We start from the raw sequence: 20,373 nt of genomic DNA on the forward strand, positions 1-20,373 counted from the left end.
TCATCATTAGATTTTGTGAATCATTTTTACTTCATCTGTTCCCATGAATGACAAATAAAACTCTGACCTTTGATCTTTCAGCTGCATGGGTTTAAGCCATCCTCACATCGTATTTTTAGGCTCAATAACATCGCCAAGGTATTGACATTTCTGGAAGAAAGAAACGTAAGTATCATTGAGGTCACACACCCTCACAAATAGCAAATAAACCCCACTGAATGCCTTTCCTGAAAGTGTGATAAATCTGTCTGGTTTTAGGTTAAATTAGTCAGCATCGACGCAGCGGATATCGCAGATGGCAATCCATCCATAGTGCTTGGGCTTATCTGGAATATCATACTGTTTTTCCAGGTACCATAATCTTTTTTTTTTTCTCCCTTTGTGTTTCTTTATTTTTACATCTTTATGCTTTTACATTTGGATTTGTCCACATTTGATTGGATTTAGTTAGAGAAAATAGTTAATCAGTGGATTATTTGTGACTCAAGTGTCTTTTCTAAGTGGCTTTAAGTGGTTGTGAGAAACGATGATTTCATCGATTGCATATGCATTGCATATCCAAATTTGAACTAATCTTATCTTGTCTTTGAGACAGGACAACTCTATTATCACTTATGTCTAGTCAATGTTTAGATAGGACTGAACAGTTTACTGAGCAGCATGACAGGAAATGCCACCATGCTGAGCAAATGGTTGTCAACTACTCGTTCAATAATGACCTGTTTGTATTGCAGATCAAGGAACTCACAGGGAACATTAAGAGCCAATTCCCCTCCTCCTCCAGCCTGTCCTCCATACCCACGAGCTCTGATTCAGACACTTCCCACTCCAGCACACCCTCAGATGAGAGAAAGCCCACCATTGCTCAAAGAGGTCATGGGAAGGCAATCAAGACCCTCTTGCAGTGGGTCCAAAGACGCACTAGAAAGTAAGAGAGATTTTAGTGACTACTGAGAATATTTTTTAATTAGTTGTGTCAGATTTTGGACCAGCTGTTGGTTCAAAGCATTGCTTGCTACTTTGTTCTTCCAGATATGGAGTTGCTGTACAGGACTTTGGAAAGAGCTGGACAAGTGGTCTGGCTTTCCTTGCTGTGATAAAGTCCATTGACCCCAGTCTGGTGGATATGAGGAGGGCTCTGCTCCGAACGCCCAGAGAGAACATTGAGGAAGCGTTTAGAACAGCACACTACAGTCTTGGCATCCCAAGACTCCTAGAACCTGAGGGTAAATATTAAAGAGATATACAGTGAGAGAGTTATACAGAGTTGATATACAGTGGCCCCAAAAATGTACAATACTGTTCAAAAGTTGCAAAAGCATCTGCTAAATGAATAAATGTAAAATATATGGCCCTTGGTTTGACATTATGCAAAGACATTCATACATTAAGTGAGGCTGAAGTGTCCAAGCACTGTATTACTAATGTAACACAATGTATCTCAGCTTACTTTCAGATGTCTGGAGGACATTTGTCATAGCTTTGATTTGTTTTAATATAGCTATTGAAATACATTAGCAGAGTTGAACTAAAAATGTCTTTCCTCAGATGTGATGTTGAATCCCCCTGATGATCAGTCCATAATGACCTATGTGTCCCAGTTTTTAGAGCACTTTCCTGGAATTGAGGAGGTAGGAGCTTTTCAATGAATTACAGCATCAATATACAACAAGTCTCATACATCTCAACTAAATGTGCTTTGTTTTATTGTTTTCTTTAGGATGAAACGTCAGATATTCTGGAAAGAAATAAAGCCAGTGCTCGTATGAAAGAACCTCCTGTTCGGAATGGAGTTCAGAGAAAACGGGAGTCTTACATGGTCAAGAGAGACTTGGTTCAGCCACCACCCAAGATCTTCATCTCCTCAGTGTCTGAAGATCGTGAGCAGATCACCTCTCCAGTCCTATCACGGACCCCTGAGGACAGACCATGGACCAGTGAAGGGTCATCAGTGGGTTCAAGTCCTAGTCCTGCAAATGACAAGCCCCTTTATCACCCTTTGGACTTAAACAAAGACGTGTCCACCACAAGCTCTCCACAACCTTCGTTCTCGGATTCTGCTGTCAACTCGCCTGACTCGTGGAGCGAAGTACTTAGCGAGACTACTAACTCTCACCAGATCAATGAGGATCCTATAATTGAGAGCAGTATGGCTGGTAATGTTGAAGTGACCTCAGATTTAGGGTCACCATTTTCTCCAGAGAGCATGCCAGAGAATCATTTGGAACGTGAGCTTTTCATTGATGAGGGCAACTATTCCCTCGGCTCCATGGATAGTTTACATGCCAAATCCACTGCGCCATCTGAGGAGGATGATGCTTACAAATGCATCTTAGATCTGAAAGAAGAAAAATCTGCTAATCATTCGCCCAGTGACAACATAAGGAATGAATCAGATGCAGGATGTTTCGAACAAACTGAAACCAATCCTTTGGAACACCAGGAACCAGTCAAGTCAACTTCTGATGATCCTTTGGAAAGTGACTCAGGATACTTTCAGGATAAGGAAGCCATGCCAGCTCAAATGCCAGCTCAACCTGAGGATGAGGGTCCACTAACTTCCACCGTTGATGAAGAAGTGAGTGGAAATCTGGAATCTGAATCTTTTCAGGACAATGTAGAATCTTCCAATACAGAAGCAATGCAGAGGAACGCTCTGGAATTAACAGATGGACCTGAGGAGAAGCCTTTTATGACTGAGTATGACAGTGAGCCCGAATGTCCAGTTTTGCAGTTTGAGAGGGTTTCTATATCAGGAAGTGAGGAGGATATTAAACTGTGTACTGATCTGACTGAAGAACCGACAGAGGAACCAGGCAAAAATGATCTTGAAAATGGTCATTCTGAAACCAACAAGGATAGCAGTGACCTCCATGATGGGGAACAAGTAGATGTTTTGGAAATTGAGGTGAAGGATGTGTTATTCGACAACCTGGAAGAACCTATCTCAGACCAGAAACAAACAGAAGTCGAGGTTCTTGATGAAGATCCGGTTTGTTATATGTGTGGAGGTCCAGTCGCGAAGAGCTCGGCTGAATCAAGCGAACAGGGTGACGATTGTCTGTCCCATTTAAACTCAACTGAGAGGGACTGTAATTCAGACTCAAGACATTTCAGTGAATCAGAAGCAGGTGGAAACTTTGAGGACAATCCAAGGGAACAGAGCAATGAATTAAATGGAACTGTAAGTGATCTCGAGAATGAGCCAAGAGAAAGTAAAGGTATTCATGAAGATCTGCTTATTATAGGTAAGTGCAACATGGAAAGTGGGTCAGACGGCATAACGAGGCCCGAGTTTTCCCACAATACAAATGGTGAAAGCCAAGCTCAGGTTTCAGACAATACGGAGCCTGGAGGGGCCAAGGATAACAGGCCTGTATCAGTAGTGGACTCTCACTATGGTGTTCTGAAATCTGTCACTGAAGCCTTTGTGGAGCCTCTTTCTGACGCCACCAACCACGATGGAGAAAACGACTCTACATCAACCCAGCGACAGCATCCAGAAGTTTCCAGCTTTGAGTCACCAATTGAATCTGAAACCACCTGTAAGAATTCAGAGCCCATTATTGGTGTCCGTGGGTACGTTGAAAGACGCCCTACGGAGCTACGTCTGTCTCTCAGCATGACTCCGCTTCAGCCGGCCCCACCTAAACGTTCACTTACTGAATCGGATACGGACACCGAAGACACTTCCGAGGACCACAGCAAGGGATTTAAGTCGAGAAAGGTTATTTTTCATTCTCACTTTCCTTTAGCCTAGAAAACAAGGCTCACTTTAATGCACAGACTGACCTACAAACTGAAGCAGTGGTTTCAGCATATGAGCTGTTTTAGGGTCATGACCTCCTTTTCCAAATGTAGTTCACTTGAGCGCTTTACTCAAAATGATCTCTTGCTTTAATGATCTGTTACAGTTGCAATCGAGTCCTGTGAGTATAGCCCAAGTATTCGGAGCCAGAAGAAATAATACTGTATTAACTCTTCTCTAGAACGCTTTCCATCCCCAAATTAAAGATTGATAGTTGAAACAAACTATGAAAGACAAGTTTAGTTTTCTCACATAACCAGTATGTGTATCAGCTCTCTGTAGAGTTGGGTTCAGTAGCAGTGTCATCCACTCTCCATAAACCATTAGAGAAGGGATAAAAGTATTTTGGCTTACTTGGAGCTGCACACGCTTTTACATATTGAGGCAGTGTGAGTTTCAGTCAAGTTCATGTAATTTCCCTATTCTCTATTCCCTATTCTCATTTGACCTTTTAATAAGAAAAGGGAAAACAATAGAAGTTGAGATTCTGTCATAAAATGTAGTTTATTCGTCTGATAGCAAAGCCGAATTTTCAGCATCATTAGTTCAGATGTCAGTGTCACATGATCCTTCAGAAATCATTCTAATATACTGATTTGGTGCTCAAGAAGAAACATTATTATTTTCAATGTTGAAAACAGTTGTGCTGCTTAATTTTTTTTAGATTTTTATGCTTTAATGAATAGAAAGTTCAAAAGAACAGCATTTATTTGAAATACAAATCTTTACTGTCACTTTTGATCATTTTAATGTATCCTTGTAAAGTATTATTTTTATGGCCTTCAGTATACTTGAAGGCAAGGATGGTCGTCTTAGTGATAATATTACCAGAGTGGATATTAAATAGCTTGAGTATGTATTCTGGATATTGAACCTCAATCTTGCATAATAGATTCTCTCCATTCTGCATTCTGTGTCCATCTAGAATAGAGCGGGATCTCTGCACCTCCAGGAGCAAAGCCCGTTTGACAGGCACCCAGGAGAATGGGGTGCTGTGGAGCCTGATTCACCAGCTGAGCATTGTGAGCTCGTTAAGACGGATGAGGACCTGACCAGTGCCGGTGCCAGAGAAAACACTGGGGCTCTGAGGTACGCCTCTATTAATAGAGTCTGCTACAGATACACAGTCTGTGCCGCAGGGGAGCGTTCTGTTTTCTGAAGGACGTGACCTCATAAGCCTCTTAGATCCATTGCAAATTGCCTTAAATGTACTTAATGTTTAGTTTTGAAAACTTTGGTTGACTTTTGGTGAACACGTCATATCCATTTTAGATTAATGATGCAAACATTGTGATCTCATAGCATGTTGTGTTACTGTAAAAAAAAAAGTGTGTTTTCCATTACAGCTGATTGAAGTCATGAAATTCACTCTCTTGTTTTTGGCTGGGATGAATGAATAAATTAGCTTAATTGTAACTTAGGTCCATATAAGGTTTCTTAGAGTTCAGTGAGTAATATGAAATGTGTGTTTTATCAACCATTGATAAAATTTTTTGTCATTCTCTTAAAAGGGAAGGAGTGGTGACGGATACAAGCCAACCTTTGACTACTATACACTCGAGAAGGGTCGTTGACACCAGTGAATCAAAGGTTTGTTAATGTTCCTGATTGTGCCTCCCATTAAGCCCTGTTAAAATGTGCTTATATCTTATGATATACACTACCATTCAAACGATTTCTCTTTTTTTTGAAAGAAATTAATACTTTTATTCAGCAAGGATGCATTAAATTGATCAAAAATGACAGTAAAGACATTTATAACATCACAAAAGATTTCTATTTTAAATAAATGCTGTTCTATTCATCAAATAATCCTAAAAATGTATCGCAGTTTCCACAAAAATATTAAGCAGCACAACTGTTTTCAACATTGATAATAATAAGAAGAAATGTTTCTTGAGCAGCAAATCAGCATATTAGAATGATTTCTGAAGGATCATGTGACACAAGAGTAATGATGATGAGAATTCAGCTTTGCATCACAGGAATAAATCACATTTTAAAATAGAAAATTTTTAAACATTTAAATTGTAGTAAAATTTCACAATATTACTGTTCTTATTGAACGTTTTAATCAAATATATGCAGCCTTGGTGAGCATGAGTGACGTCTTTCAAAAACTTCTTACCGACCCCATATAGTACATGTAATTATGTCATCTTGCTGTGTAGGTGTCCACATTGTTAACTTTTTCTCTGGTATTAAATATACTGATATCACCTTCTTTAATTTCACCAATCTGTTGTTTTCTTTTTAATAGGGACAAAATGGGAATTCCTTAGATTGCAGCAAAGTGGACAGTACCATCATAAATAAAAGGTAACTTATATTTGTATTAAAAATATCCAAGACTGGTTAGATATACCTAATCTGGTCATTAAAATAAAATGTTATAATAATACAAAGACTTGTATCTGTGAATCAGCCTGTGGTGTGATGTAGTACACTTATCATGTCATCTTACAGAAACAGTCAGTCCCAATTTTCACCCTTACTTCATGCGATATAGCAATTGTAGTGTTGGGTTTGGATCTAGTTTGACAATTAAAGGCATTAAAACCTGCTTGGGCAAACACTTCCATCACTGTTTTATTAGACCTTGTGCCTCATCCTCAAAACGGGAGTGTTTGTATTGTTCAGACTGGGTGTCGTCTTTGTACCTGGAGTGTAGGGGGGTGTGGCATGGGGTGTGTTTACACCCCTAAGGTATTTTTATTTTATATTGACAATGGCAGTCCTGCAGTGATGTAATTAAGTAAACCGTTTGCAACAACAGGCATCTAGGAAAGGTGGAAGTACACTGTTTTGAGACACCCATGCGTGCCTGACACTATTTTTTGCACAGAAAAGCACTGTAATTTTACATGACAAGATGCTTTCTTGACTTTTACTTGATTTAAAGGGGTCATGACATGGATTTTTTTTAATCATTTTAATATAAAGTTCCCTTATAATGTGGAAAAAGTTATTTTCAACCCTCAGGTTGACCCTCTGTCTGAAATGATCTGTTTTTAAGGGGCGGATTCTTTAAGGCTTGTCAGTATACAGCTTCTGTTATGATTGGCTGACATGATCATTTCATAGGAAACCATATCAGCGTCCCTTCACTATTAGTGTTTTGAAAACATTATCTATATATAATTTACAGACATATCATTATGAAATAATTTACTTAGGGTTTACAGCTGCTGTCAGATCCAATTCAGCTGAATGCTTCATCTGTCAACAAAAGTTTCTTTTGTGAACTCTCATCACACTTTGCCTCATTTACACAACAATCTGCGGTCAAATTCTCTGAACAAACAGGCAAGTGTCAGCCATTAAGCAACTGAACACCTGTGGGCGGGGCCTATGGTGCGATGATGCATAATTATTCGCCGATGTGTTGCTCTGGAGGCAGTCATATGCAAATGCATTTGTGACATCACAAGTCCCCCAATATCCAAACGAGCAGCAACTGGTTAAAGCTTGATTAAATACATGCTTTGTTTATAATAAGGAGGATGTTTTAATGGTACAAAGACCTCTTATATGTCAAAAGATCAAGGTAAATTTGATTTCTCATGTCATGACCCCCTTAAGTTTAATTTTCAACACCCCATGAAGTCACTTGACAATCATTTGTCTCTATTGTCGACATGTTTATTATTTAAACCACAGTGCAAGATGATTCATTAATATTTTTGGTTAGTTTTCTTGGAAGAGAAAGACTGTAGATTTTAAAAGTGCCATTGAATGTTTTTTTACAAGATGTAATATAAGTCTAAGGTGTCCCCTGAATGTGTCTGTGAAGTTTCAGCTCAAAATACCCCATAGATTTTTTTTAATTAATTTTTTTAATTGTCTATTTTGGGGCATAATTAGAAATGCACCGATTCAGGCTGCGGCCCCTTTAATTGGCTGCGCCCCCCGCAAGCTCTCGACTCTATCATTGCATAAACAAAGTTCACACAGCTAATATAACCCTCAAAATGGATCTTTACAAAGTGTTCGTCATGCAGCATGTCTAATCGCGTAAGTACAGTGTTTATTTTGATGTTTACATTTGATTCTGAATGAGTTTGATGGTGCTCCGTGGCTAACGGCTAATGCTACACTGTTGGAGAGATTTATAAAGAATGAAGTTTTGTTTATGAATTATACAGACTGCAAGTGTTTAAAAATGAAAATAGCAACAGCTCTCTTGTCTCTGTGAATTCAGTAAGAAACGATGGTAACTTTAACCATATTTAACAGTACATTAGCAACATGCTAACGAAACATTTAGAAAGACAATTTACAAATATCACTAAAAATATTATGTAATCATGGATCATGTCAGTTATTATTGCTCCATCTGCCATTTTCGCTGTTGTTCTTGCTTGCTTCCCTAGTCTGATGATTCAGCTGTGCACAGATCCAGACGTTAATACTGGCTGCCCTTGTCTAATGTCTTTCATAATGTTGGGAACATGGGCTGGCATATGCAAATATTGGGGGCGTAAATATTAATGATCCCGACTGTTACGTAACAGCCGGTGTTATGTTGAGATTCGCCTGTTCTTCGGAGGTCTTTTAAACAAATGAGATTTATATAAGAAGGAGGAAACAATGGAGTTTGAGACTCACTGTATGTCATTTCCATGTACTGAACTCTTGTTATTCAACTATGCCGAGGTAAATTCAATTTTCAATTCGATGGCACCTTTAAATGTGTATATCTGCAAAAGGTTAATTTAGTCAACTTTTAGGAGTACTTCAGTGTATATAGATAAACAAAACTGATTTCATAGGGTGTTAAAGTCTATTTAAAGTGCCCCTATTATGCTATTTTAAAGATTCCTAATTCCTAGATTCCTAATTCCTAATACATGCATCCAAGGTCAAAAAACACTTTAATTTTCTCATAATATACATTGCAGCATCACTTCTTTTCTCACAGTGTCTGAAACATTTTGATAAAGAATTCAGTCTCTCTAAACCCCTTCTTTCTGAGAGCCTACTCTGCTCTGATTGGTCAGACGGCCGTCTGTTGTGATTGGTCTACTGCTTACAGCACATATCAGAATCGACAGCCAATCTCTTCCAGGCCTCAGCTGCAAATACAGTGTTTGAGGACAGGTCAAAGTAGACATTGTTCATGGGCAGCCAGTGAAAACCATATGCTGGCATTATGCAAATAGGTTACTAGCCTACATAGGTTCGTGCATTAAGTAAATTGCTGGAAATAACTGAGGGCTCGTTTCAGGCAGTTCAGAATCCGTTCTTTTGGGACTCAATTTATCATGCACTTTGATTTTTTTGAAACTTTGCAGACCTTTTACATTCACAAACAGCTATATTACACACTACATGAAAAATAATATCCAAAAAAAGCATAATAGTGGCACTTTAAAGCAATGGGCTGAAATTCTAATACTGATGTGTGCACTTTTGTTTCATTACAGCTTAGAGAGCAAGACTGCTGTGAGTCCAGAAAGCACATATGACACAACCCTGTCCGACCTTGTCTACATCCTCTTGGCTGCTTGGCTCTTCGTGTACTGCCTTCTTGTCCTGCCTCAGATTGACTCAAGGACGCTTCCTAAACTCCTCTTCAACTTAGATGAATGACTGCAATATTAATATACAAGAAAATTAATGCTTACACCTACAACTCTGATCATGTTCTTATAGATCAGCTTCTTGACATAAAGGAATAGTTCACCAAAAATGAAAGTAGTGACATTCTGATAAACGTTTCCTTTTGTGCTGTTTGGAACATGAGGGTGAGTAAATTATGGCAAATTTAGTGAACTATCCCTTTAACATGAACCAAATGTTTAAGAAGTAAATAAAACAGATTGGAAAACTGGCCATATCGATAAGCTTTGTTGCCTTTCATATTTTCATTCACATCTGCTGGACACAAAGAAAAAGTGAAAAGTGTTCTTCTTCTTTTGATTGGAGGGTTTTTGTAATCAGTCTCAACTTTTACAGGTCCACATGCAACACAGTTACACAATAGATTATTTATAATGCTTCAGAAGAACATGCTTTTTGGGCTTTTATGTTGTTTGTACGTACATTATATGAAGAAAAAGCATCTTTAAGACTGCAACTGTTTGTATAAAATAAGCGAAGGTTTTTGGTATGCTTTAGAGCTGTTATGCTATGAGTTTTTGAATGTATCTTTTCACAAAAAAAAAAAAGTGATCACATTACATACACCCCTTTATTTTTTTGCATTATTTTTAGTAAAAATGAAGGCTTTCAGCACACATAAATGCTTAGATTATATTCCACCAACATTTATTTTATATACATATCTCACATAGGGCTCTCTAAGTTAAGAGACACTTGTATGGTGTCAACAGCACTTTTTAAATCTCAAGACATGAACTGCCAAAGATTCAGTTAAAGATACTGAAACCTCCCAACATAGTGAACAAATCATGAATTTGCCTATTCTTTTAATAATAAATCCTGCACTTACAGTGCATATTTTATGCATTTTACAAAATGCAAGAGCACACAAAAACTCATTTATTAGTCATGTTTACACATTTATAAATGCATTGTAATGACTGAATTTGTAATATTGACACTGAAGATGCTAGTGGTGGTTTTAGGTCTGATATCAATCCCTAAACAGAAAGATTTAATTTGAGCCTGTGGGGCTTGTAATATGTTGTAAAAATGTTGCTTTTTTTCTTATATTTCCTACATTTTAAGCTGAAATGTACACTTCCACAATATAGAACAAGCACACTGGCTGCTGAGTGCTCGTCGCATGGTCATAGCAAATTAAAGTGAGCTCTGGACAAACCCAGTATGTTAATGCATCCTGATTCATTTACACGCTTACAAAATATGTCCAAAATTGTGAACAAGCCAAACTTTCTGCATGACAATGTGTATGGGGAAATAACTTTTGTCTTTAACATTTTTAAAAGTCACAAAGTGAATCTATGTCCTGCTTTTGTAATGAAAATCGTTCAATTTCCTTGTTAAAATGCACTGGAGTGCAATAAATGATACATCTTTTGGTTGCCACGCCCGTTGTGTGCTTTATTGTGTCGTAATTTTATACCTTTATCATTTAGTCTAGGCTTGTAGCCTTAAAATTCATATTTAGACTACTTCAGGTTCACTGTCCATGATTTTGCACAAAATCAAGTTGACAAAAGCCAACTGTGTGTGTGTGTGTGTGTATGTGTGTGAGAGAGATTCAGCTAATCCATATTGTAAAAATGTCCCCACAAAGATGGCAATATCAGAAATCCTTGTCCTTGTGGGAACATTTTTGGTCCCCATGAGAAAAACAGCTTAGAAATCATACTAAATGATGTTTTTTCAAAAATGTCAAAATGCTGAAAGTTTTCTGTGATGGGTAGGTTTGGGTTAGGGGATAGAATATACAGTTTGTAGCCTACAGTATAAAATGAAATGTCCCCATAAAACCTGAAAACCCAACGTGTGTGTAAGCTATGCTGTATTGTAAAAAGAAAGTATCACATGTTTATGCAGCGTTAGGCATGGCGTCATATTAATACACAGTGCGTTTTAATAGGAAATGCTGGAAATTGGAATTCAGAGTAAGAATCTTGCTCTAGTCACCGGACAAACTGAACATCTTAATTTATTTGCTTGTAGCGCCACCCGCTGGTCGACTCAAATATCTACGTTTGTCCACGTCGAGCTAGCTAATCAAGCTGTCGAAATACCTCAGATTAATATAGCTATACATAAACAAATAAAACTACTGACTAAGCACATACTTCATATTCTGCTTCAACTAGTGTGAGATGACATATGATAGAGGTAACAGTTGGTCGACTCACTGACAGTCGAGCAGCAACTGTGGACAGGTGATCCAATTAACCTAAATTTAGAAAATTCCACTGTTGTCTTCAAAGAACGACGCCATTGTGTCATCTAACGCGGGTTTACTCGGATGATCCAACCAAATGTTGTTCAAACTCACTTTAATCCCACAAAATCTGGTAAGTGCTGCAAAATTCAATCCCCCGAGGTTTAGTGTCTGTTATGGTTGCATATGTGGCACTTTCCAGGAATAGGGCACAATTTGTTGCCCCATTTAGATTTTTTAAGCATTAGAGGCACAAATCTCATGTTTTTGAACGATTAGATATGTTAGATAAACTATTATCTAACATGAAATGAACTTATGACAAGTAGCTACTAGAAGTCTTGTCATTATACAACAGTGTCACATTTTGAGCATAATCTGTTGAATTCAATTGTAGTAAAATATTTTTAATAATATTTTTATATTACAAAAAATTTAATGGTGCTTAAAATTGAAAAGCATTATTGAAATAATATTATTTTATCTTTTTATTTTTATTTAAAATAAAAATAATACAAATATTAAAACATTTACTATAATATTTTTCATGTTTATTTAACCCTTGTGCGGTCTTCGTTTGGGGTGTACACTCAGGATCTTTGGGGTCTCCAGAGATCCCAGACAACAAAATGTAATTTTGTAACAAAATAATTGTTTGGAGTTTTTTAAAAAACAAATGTAATTTTATTCTGTTTATTAATGTTTTTACTCCACATTTGTGCAGTTTTGGGGGGGATTTATCATGTTTTAAATTTATATAAATAAATTAAAAAATATTTTTGAAAAAGGTTTTTATACAAAAACAGCTTTTTATGTAAAATTCACTGTATAAAAGACCCACATTTCTAACTTTCATTCATGGGGATAACATGGATAATTTGACATGGTTTAGTGTAAGATTTTTGCCCATCTTTTGGAAAATGCAGTTTTAAAAGTAAAAAATTATCACTTTTACCAGTAGACGGCTGCAGAGCTCCACTATTTGCTATGTGCTATTTGACTAACTGAAAGACATCTTTTCACAAGTTTTTTTTTTTTTTTGAGGTGGATTCATATGTAAATATTATGAAATCACAATTATGACAATAAAAATTACTTTTTATCAAAGTTTAGCATTTTTTTTTTTTGTACTGAAAAAAAAAAGTTTTTCAATATTTTTACATTATGATGAGACCCCGCTTAGAAAATTGACAAAATTCATCCTCAAAATTATTGAAAAACATGTGTTTTTCAGTACAAAAAATGCTAAACTTTGACAAAGTAATTTTTATTGTCATAATTGTGATTTCATAATATTTAGATATGAATCCAACTGGAAAAAAAAAAAAAACTTGTGAAAAGATGTCTTTGAGTTTCAAAGGAGCTCTGCAGCTGTCTACTTGTAAAAGTGATAATTTTTTACTTTTAAAACTGCATTTTCCAAAAGATGGGCAAAAATCTTATACTAAACCATGTCAAATTATCCATGTTATCCCCATGAATAAAAGTTAGAAATGTGGGTCTGTTATAAAGTGAATTTTACATAAAAAGCTGTTTTTGTATAAAAAATATTTTTTAATTTATAAAATTTAAAAACATATGATAAATCCTCCAAAAACTGCACAAATGTGGAGTAAAAACATTAATAAACAGAGTAAAATTACATTTGTTTAAAAAAATAAAACCCAAAATTATTTACGTTTACTAAACAATTATTTACGTTTAATAATATATGTTTACAGTGTACACTCAGGGTCTTTGAGGTAATTTTGTAACAAAATTGTTTTTGTTTTGTTTTTTTGTTTTTTAAACAAATGTAATTTTACTCTGTTTATTAATGTTTTTACTACACATTTGTGCAGTTATTTTGTTACAAAATTACATGGAGACCCCAAAGACCCCGAGTATGTTTGTTTTTTTTAAGCTTGATTTGTATTTATGATTATGTATTTGTAACACAAATTTAGTCAATGTAAGCATTTGTAAAAATCTCTGAAAAATGATTATATATAAAAGCTAAAAGTTTGTTGTACTGTATATCTTGCTTTAGTTCTCCAGGATTCTTCTCATCTGAGGTTTCTGTTAGCATTTGCCCAACTGGCGGCCCACTTACCAAACATGTAACAATATTTTGGGCTACAAGAACATTAAGCTCCCCTCCAATGATTTCAGTTCATGCAAAACACATCCAATGGTTACTCTTTTTAATTATGTTTTTGTAGACTGTGGTCAAAAAAGCACACCAACAACCAGTCTGTTTTTTGAATTTTATTTACTTACACCAATAAAAAAAAGGAATTACATCTTTACACCTTATTTGCATAAGCCTCTATCATTGCACAAGATACTGGCAAACTATATTAATGTTCATAAGGCAGACGAGCACTTAATAATCACAAATTTTGATTTAAGAAAAAGGGCTGAGGGAATGTTCTTATTTGGAAAAGCTAAATAGCAGCAGTGCAAAACCAGCTAAGAAACTGTGGAAATATTAATGAGCTCACCTGTCTGGCATAATACTGTGATGCAAAAGCACTATTCAGCACTAAGGACAGATGGAAAATGACCTCTGTATACGCTTGGACCCTCATGAGTCAAAACAGCAGCATTGCAAAGAGATGCTTAATTACATGAGTACACCGATATCTGGTTATAAATAAATACTGTACACATACACTAACATTTAAAAGTTTGGGGCTAGTAAGATTTCTGTTCTTATGCTCACCAAAGCTGCATTTATTTGATAAAAAGCAGTTATATTGTCAAATATGATTGCAATTTAAAACAACTGTTTTCTGTTTTAAAATATTTTATGTATTTTATTTGTGATGGCATTTTCAGCATCATTACTCCAGTCTTCAGTGTCACATGATCCTTCAGAAATCATTCTAATATGCTGATTTGATGCTCAAGAAACACTTATTATTATCAATGTTAAAAACAGTTGTGCTGCTTAATATTTTTTGGAAACATGATAGATTTTTTCATCTATCATTTATTTGAAATAAGATTTATTTTTTTTAAAAAGTCTTCACTGTCACTTTAATGCATCCTTGCTGAATAAAAGTGTTAATTATTTAAAAAAAGAAAATCATACTGACCCCAAACTTAAATGGCAGTGTACAGTATGCATTCGTGCAAGTGAATTGCTGTTTACATGTACCTGATAAGACTAATAAATCCATAAGCCTATTACATCACTGCTCAGAGATTCAAGGAGAAATCATTTCTCTTCATAACACCATAAATGTACTGACTAAAATATAAAATATGACTAAATTAAAGCTAAAATATGAAGCATTCAAGTTTTATTTGGTGGGTAATGTACCTTTAAGTCATTATTATTATTACTATTATTATTATTATGTGAATCTTACAACACACCCAAAGTTATTTGGCTACTCCGCAATGCAAGATTTCACTCTAGCAAATCAAGCAGTAATTACTTTAGGCATTTTAATTGGGCAGTAAGGTAAAGAACTGTATTCTTTATAAGGAATAGTGACTTGTTACCTACAGGTTATTTTAAAGTGCAGGGAAATCATGTGCATATGTTGTTTTTGTGTTTTTCAGAAAGACAAGCTTGCTGAAGTTGATCTGACGGTCTTGGCATCATATGACAGGTCCGTGGGTTAAATAACCTCTGAAGCATGGGGGAGAAAAAAAAATATTTGTATACCAACTGTATGACAACTTTCAAATATGAGTTTATTTAAATCTAATGTATTAATAATATAAAAACAGGTGGCATGATTTTAATAGTATACTATACCAAGTAATGATTTTATAACTCTATGAACAGATGTTTATGCTTCAGATATGTTTAAACTAGATTTAAATAAATGACCTAATATTTAATCTAATCATTGAATAATCAAATTTAATCTTAAATTGGTATATTTAGTTGCATTTGAGAGAAGATATCCAGAGAAGAATGTATTCACACACCGGTTTGTTGATGGGCTTGTATCTCATCCAGGCCAGAAAGACTGCGGAATGATCGGCGCTCCTTGAAGGCCACAGTAGGAAGCATATCCTCCTCGTCCCTCAGCTCCAGCTTTGGCGTTTTTCCTGGACCTGGTAGCCTGATTACAGGATTCATATTCTCACAAGGCAAGTCGTCCGATGCAGTTTTCTAATGGGGACAAAAAATTTGTAGGGCCTCTAGATGGGCATAAACAAAGTGCCTGCCAATGATAGTCTTACCTTTTCTTCAGAGTCTGTCTTTCTTGTTCTTTTCATGATTTGTTCCAGGCGCTGATTTGGGGAAATTTGAAAGCACAATATATATGTATAATAATTTAAATTTTGGAGTCAGTAAGTAAGTCTTTTATGCTTACTAAGGCTGCATTTATTTTATCAAAAGTACAGTAAAAAGTTATATTGTGAAATATTATTGCAATTTAAAATAACTGTAAAATGTAATTGTTGCTATGATGACAGCTGAATTTTCAGCATCATTACTCCAGTCTTCAGTATCACATGATCCTTCAGAAATCATTCTAATATGCAGATTTTCTGCTTAAGAAACATTTTATTATTATCAATGTTAAAAACAGATATTTTTGTGGAAACGGTGATACATTTTTGAATAGAATGTTCAAAAGAACATCATTTTTAACATTACTTTAACATCTTTACTGTGGCTTTTGATGAATTCAATGCATCCTTGTTGTATAAAAGTATCCTAAGACATACCTTTTTCCGTTCTTGGCGTTCGGCCTCCTCTCTCTGGAAACGGCTCTCTCTTTCCAGTCTCTGCTGCTCTGCCAGCACCCTTTGACGAGCCTCTTCCTCTCTCTGAGAACACATTATGAAGCATTATAGGAATTTTTATTTTCTGCCAATGATCCATCAAATATAATATGATCCTAGCTTTATTTTAGGGGTAAAAATAAATGATCTGAAGAAAAAAAAATTACCAAAGGACATGTAATATAGTAATATAGTAACGTCAGTAAGAGTAGCAAATGAATCACAATAATTAAAGGGTTAGTTCAACCAAAAATGAAAATTATCCCATAATTTACTCGCCCTCAAGCCATCCTAGGTGTATATGACTTTTCTTCTTTCAGTCAAACACAGTTGTTGGTATATAAAAAAAAATATCCTAGCTCTTCCAAGCTTTATAATGGGAGTGAATGGTATCCTAGATTTTGAAGTTTAAAAAAGTGCATCCATCCATCTTAAAAGTAATCCACAAGGCTCCAGGGGGTTAATAAAGGCCTTATGAAGTCAAATATTACTGAGTTAGAACTCTATTCTTATTTAAATTAAAAAGTACTCTAATTGGATCACAGCAGGTAAAACCATAAATGGCACCTCACTTAGTAAAAAAAAAAAAAGATATATAATATATATTTAGTCTATAACACATTTAATATGAATACGAATGCACAAAAAATTTTCTGTAATTTGTACTTATTTAATACATGTTTACATAAAAAATGAAATAAAATGAGATTAACCTACATTTCTGACAAAATTCCACGGTTACAGTTACAAGGAACTTTGCTGCCGTACCATGATATTATGCAATGATATTACACAGCGCCTCTCACAAATGTCTCCATGGTTGCAAGGCACGCTCCCCGTGCAAACAGGGGGTCACAGCCGCTGCATAATATCATTGCGCCTGCTGCACCCATGGTACGGCAGCAAAGTTCCTTGATTATTACGCCGGAATAAGAGTATAGCTCCTAGCCATATCGGCCTAGAAAATCGCAACTTTTCATTTTCCGTCGGTCTTAGTACTCGATGTAACTACAGAAGAGTCAAGTTTTAAATAGGAAAAATATCGAAACTCTTTGGTCATTTTTGAGCAAGATGCTCGGGTCTCATCAGATTCAATGAATTATGCTAAGCTATGCTAAAAGTGGTACCGCCAGACCCGGAGATCGGCTGAATGGATTTGAAAATGGTAAAACTCAACTAAGGGAGTTGGAAAATGAGCCTATTTTCAAAAAAAGTGGAGTGTTCCTTTAAAAATTCTTGTTTTAGACTTCTAATCCCTCACCAGTGTTTTGTTTGGCTAAATCCTCTGTGCTTCTGCGGTCGTCAATACATCATGCGTCAGGTCAGAGGTCACTCTTCCGTTGGAACTAGACTTGCATACAGCTGTTACCAATAATTGTAGTTTATAAAGTTATAAATATAGATATTTTTCTTACAAAAATGCAATGCTTTGCTTTAGAAGGCCTTTATTAACCCCCGGAGCCATATGGATTACTTTTATGATGGATGGATGCAGATTTTTGGGCCTGGATATTTTTATTATAATTTTGATTTGTGTTTGGCTGAAAGGAGAAAGTCATATACACCTAGGATGGCTTGAGGGTGAGTACATTATGGGATCATTTTCATTTTTGGGTGAACCAACCCTTTAAAGCTAAAGTTTGTATTTTAGCAAATAGTGTTGAACAATGATTGTTTTCAAACATGTTTCCCAAGCACTTCTCCATCTGTCACTGGTTGGATATATAGACAGTCCAGCCTCCAAATCAAGCCAGTGATGCTGAGTCAGACTAGTTGGGAAGCTGAACACTTTTCAAATGGCCGCCTTAGAATTGTTTTTGTGTATGGGGGAAAAAAAACTTTAAGCATCCAAAAGCTTTAATACCTGCTGCTGAAGCCTTTTTTCCTCCTCTCTCTGTCTGCGAGCTTCTTCCTCCTCAGCCTGAAGTCGCTCTTCATCCTCTTTCTTCCTCTTTTCCTCCTCCAGTCTCAGGGCTTCAGCCTCCTGTCTGGCTCGTTCTTCAGCTCTCCGACGGGCCAATTCCTCTCTGCTCTTTCTGCCAAGATGAGCCACACAAGTTCATTTAGATACCTAAACCACTACATGAAGTTCAAACCCTGCGATTTCATGTACTGCATTTTAACTTTAACATGTAACTCTCAGCAAAGACCTAGCTTAAGTTGTGGCCCTTTTTAATCGAAAGTTAAGCTATAAAATACTAAGACAAAAAAGATATTTTTCACTGGTAGAGGAAAGGTAAGAATACTAAAGTATACCTCTCTGTCTCCTCTTTCTGTCTGCGTTCCTCTTCCTCTTTCTCTCTCTGGAGTCGGGCTTGCCTCCTTTTCTCTGCCAGTAAGCGAGTGGCCTGCTCAGGATCTGTAGTCCAAGAAGAAGGTCTGACTTGAGCGCCGTCACCAATCTGACTTGGTCCTGAAAGTGAATGAGATGAGATGCATATTTCACCAGGATATTTACAATACTTCACAATATTCACAATCACATAGTGATCTCTAAGTTAAGAGACACTTTGTATGGGGTCAACAGCACTTTTTGACATGAGCTGCCAAAGACATGAACTGCCAAAGTTTAAGTTAAAGTATATAATAGAATACCATTATTTTAAATTGTAAAAATATTTCACAGTATTGCTGTTTCTGTATGTTTGATATACACCATGATGAGCTTGAGACATGATCACAGAGGGTTTTTTTCACATAGCCTTCCTGACTGAAAGAGCTCATTGATATTCAGGTCATTAAAGGTCATTATGCAAATCTTTTGTCTTCCCAGGTGTGAATCACATCATTATTCATGATGATTCACGCCTCCACGCATACTGTTTCTTGACAAAAAGTGTCTTACAAAATTTAAATATCTATATTGTTTTATATGAATGAGTAGGCAGGATAATTGTACATCATTTTGAAGCAAAAGTTCTAGTCTACAACCTCCAATACCCAGAAGTCTTGTGAACACAGATTTAATATAATTTTTTTGGCCTTATTTCAGTGACTTTTTTTTTTTTTTTTTCAGTAACCACGCATAAACATTATTCCTTAAAATACAAACATGTACATACATGTTTCTTACATATTATGGTAGCCTAGGTTGTGCTGAATACAGTGTAATGACACTTTTGCCATTCATGTTTATGAACAACTGAAAAAAGCACAAATGTCAAGGCATGTCAAAACTTCTCCAGTACCCCAAATCAGCCTCAGACTCCAGAGGGTTAAAGATACAGAAACCTATTCCCAACACAGTGAACAAATTATGAATTTCCCTATTCTTTTGATGATAAATCCTTAATATATATTTATAGTATATATTTTATGCATTTTACATAATGCATTTCATTTCAGCAATTTAATTTTTTAATAAAAATATCTTCACTCAAAATGGATGTACTTTGGGAAAAAATGTTATTTAATAGTTTTATTGACCATTATTCAGTAATGAAAAGATATAACATATCCAAACTTTTGCACTGGAAGCATATATAATGTTTATAACATTTGTTTCTCATGATCTTAACTTTTCATTCTAAAAGTTTTAAATTAATATTGTTGGTGAATTTATTTTTTTAGGTTCCAAAGTATAAGAACCTAATGCAGGAATAATAACCTAAATATCCAACACAAAGAACCATTGGAAAATGTGTCTTTCACTAACCATTAGGAATCTGAGAGCCTGCTGGCGGATTCAGAGGCCCGTTAGCAGTTGGATTCAACTGGAGTTGGTTATCTTGCAGACGTTGTTGAGGAAGTGTATTGTCAGGTTGACCAGAGGAAAGTTCATACTCTGGTTCTAGATCCTCCTCTTCTGGCAGCGGAGGTAAACTATCTTGTTTAAGTGTGGCATGTCTGGCATGTGATCTGTTCTGCAGCCTTGGAAATAGGGTATATAAAGAGAGAACGGGTCAAAATGACCCACAGTATAGTTTTGTGATTTAAAGTTTAGTTTTACTCAAGAAAATTAGTAAAATCACAAGTACAGCTTTAAAAAGATCTGACTACA

At 35.9% G+C, this 20,373-nt stretch overlaps 3 protein-coding genes across 6 annotated transcripts in view; 2 read left to right on the forward strand and 1 right to left on the reverse strand.

Annotated features, from left to right (window-relative positions):
- Window positions 1-10,822, forward strand: part of clmna (calmin a) — a 32,559-nt gene extending 21,737 nt beyond the window's left edge. Inside the window, exons 4-13 of the mRNA XM_048190734.1 lie at window positions 82-165; window positions 259-351; window positions 735-928; window positions 1,033-1,226; window positions 1,549-1,631; window positions 1,721-3,727; window positions 4,734-4,897; window positions 5,320-5,398; window positions 6,069-6,127; window positions 9,235-10,822. Coding sequence (XP_048046691.1) covers window positions 82-165; window positions 259-351; window positions 735-928; window positions 1,033-1,226; window positions 1,549-1,631; window positions 1,721-3,727; window positions 4,734-4,897; window positions 5,320-5,398; window positions 6,069-6,127; window positions 9,235-9,400 — 3,123 coding nt within the window. The 3' untranslated portion in view covers window positions 9,401-10,822. The remainder of the gene's footprint in view (window positions 1-81; window positions 166-258; window positions 352-734; window positions 929-1,032; window positions 1,227-1,548; window positions 1,632-1,720; window positions 3,728-4,733; window positions 4,898-5,319; window positions 5,399-6,068; window positions 6,128-9,234) is intronic.
- Window positions 10,823-11,410: 588 nt separating this feature from the next.
- si:ch73-204p21.2 overlaps window positions 11,411-20,373 on the forward strand; it is a 31,820-nt gene continuing 22,857 nt past the window's right edge. The window contains exons 1-4 of one of the 2 annotated variants that reach the window (XM_048190742.1): window positions 11,411-11,772; window positions 13,669-13,790; window positions 15,192-15,241; window positions 15,598-15,731. The gene's annotated coding sequence lies outside the window, so the exon portion shown is untranslated. The remainder of the gene's footprint in view (window positions 11,773-13,668; window positions 13,791-15,191; window positions 15,242-15,597; window positions 15,732-20,373) is intronic. The other variant, XM_048190739.1, reaches the window with a different exon arrangement.
- Window positions 13,874-20,373, reverse strand: part of map7a (microtubule-associated protein 7a) — a 13,860-nt gene continuing 7,360 nt past the window's right edge. For all 3 annotated transcript variants that reach the window (XM_048190737.1, XM_048190738.1, XM_048190736.1), the window contains 7 exons: window positions 20,029-20,243; window positions 18,630-18,786; window positions 18,238-18,409; window positions 16,317-16,418; window positions 15,825-15,875; window positions 15,567-15,753; window positions 13,874-15,261 (listed from right to left, as the gene is read on the reverse strand). In XM_048190737.1, coding sequence (XP_048046694.1) covers window positions 15,251-15,261; window positions 15,567-15,753; window positions 15,825-15,875; window positions 16,317-16,418; window positions 18,238-18,409; window positions 18,630-18,786; window positions 20,029-20,243 — 895 coding nt within the window. In that variant the 3' untranslated portion in view covers window positions 13,874-15,250. The remainder of the gene's footprint in view (window positions 15,262-15,566; window positions 15,754-15,824; window positions 15,876-16,316; window positions 16,419-18,237; window positions 18,410-18,629; window positions 18,787-20,028; window positions 20,244-20,373) is intronic.

Source organism: Megalobrama amblycephala, linkage group LG5 (genome assembly GCF_018812025.1).
Source record: "Megalobrama amblycephala isolate DHTTF-2021 linkage group LG5, ASM1881202v1, whole genome shotgun sequence".
In the NCBI taxonomy this organism is placed as follows: Eukaryota; Metazoa; Chordata; class Actinopteri; order Cypriniformes; family Xenocyprididae; genus Megalobrama; species Megalobrama amblycephala.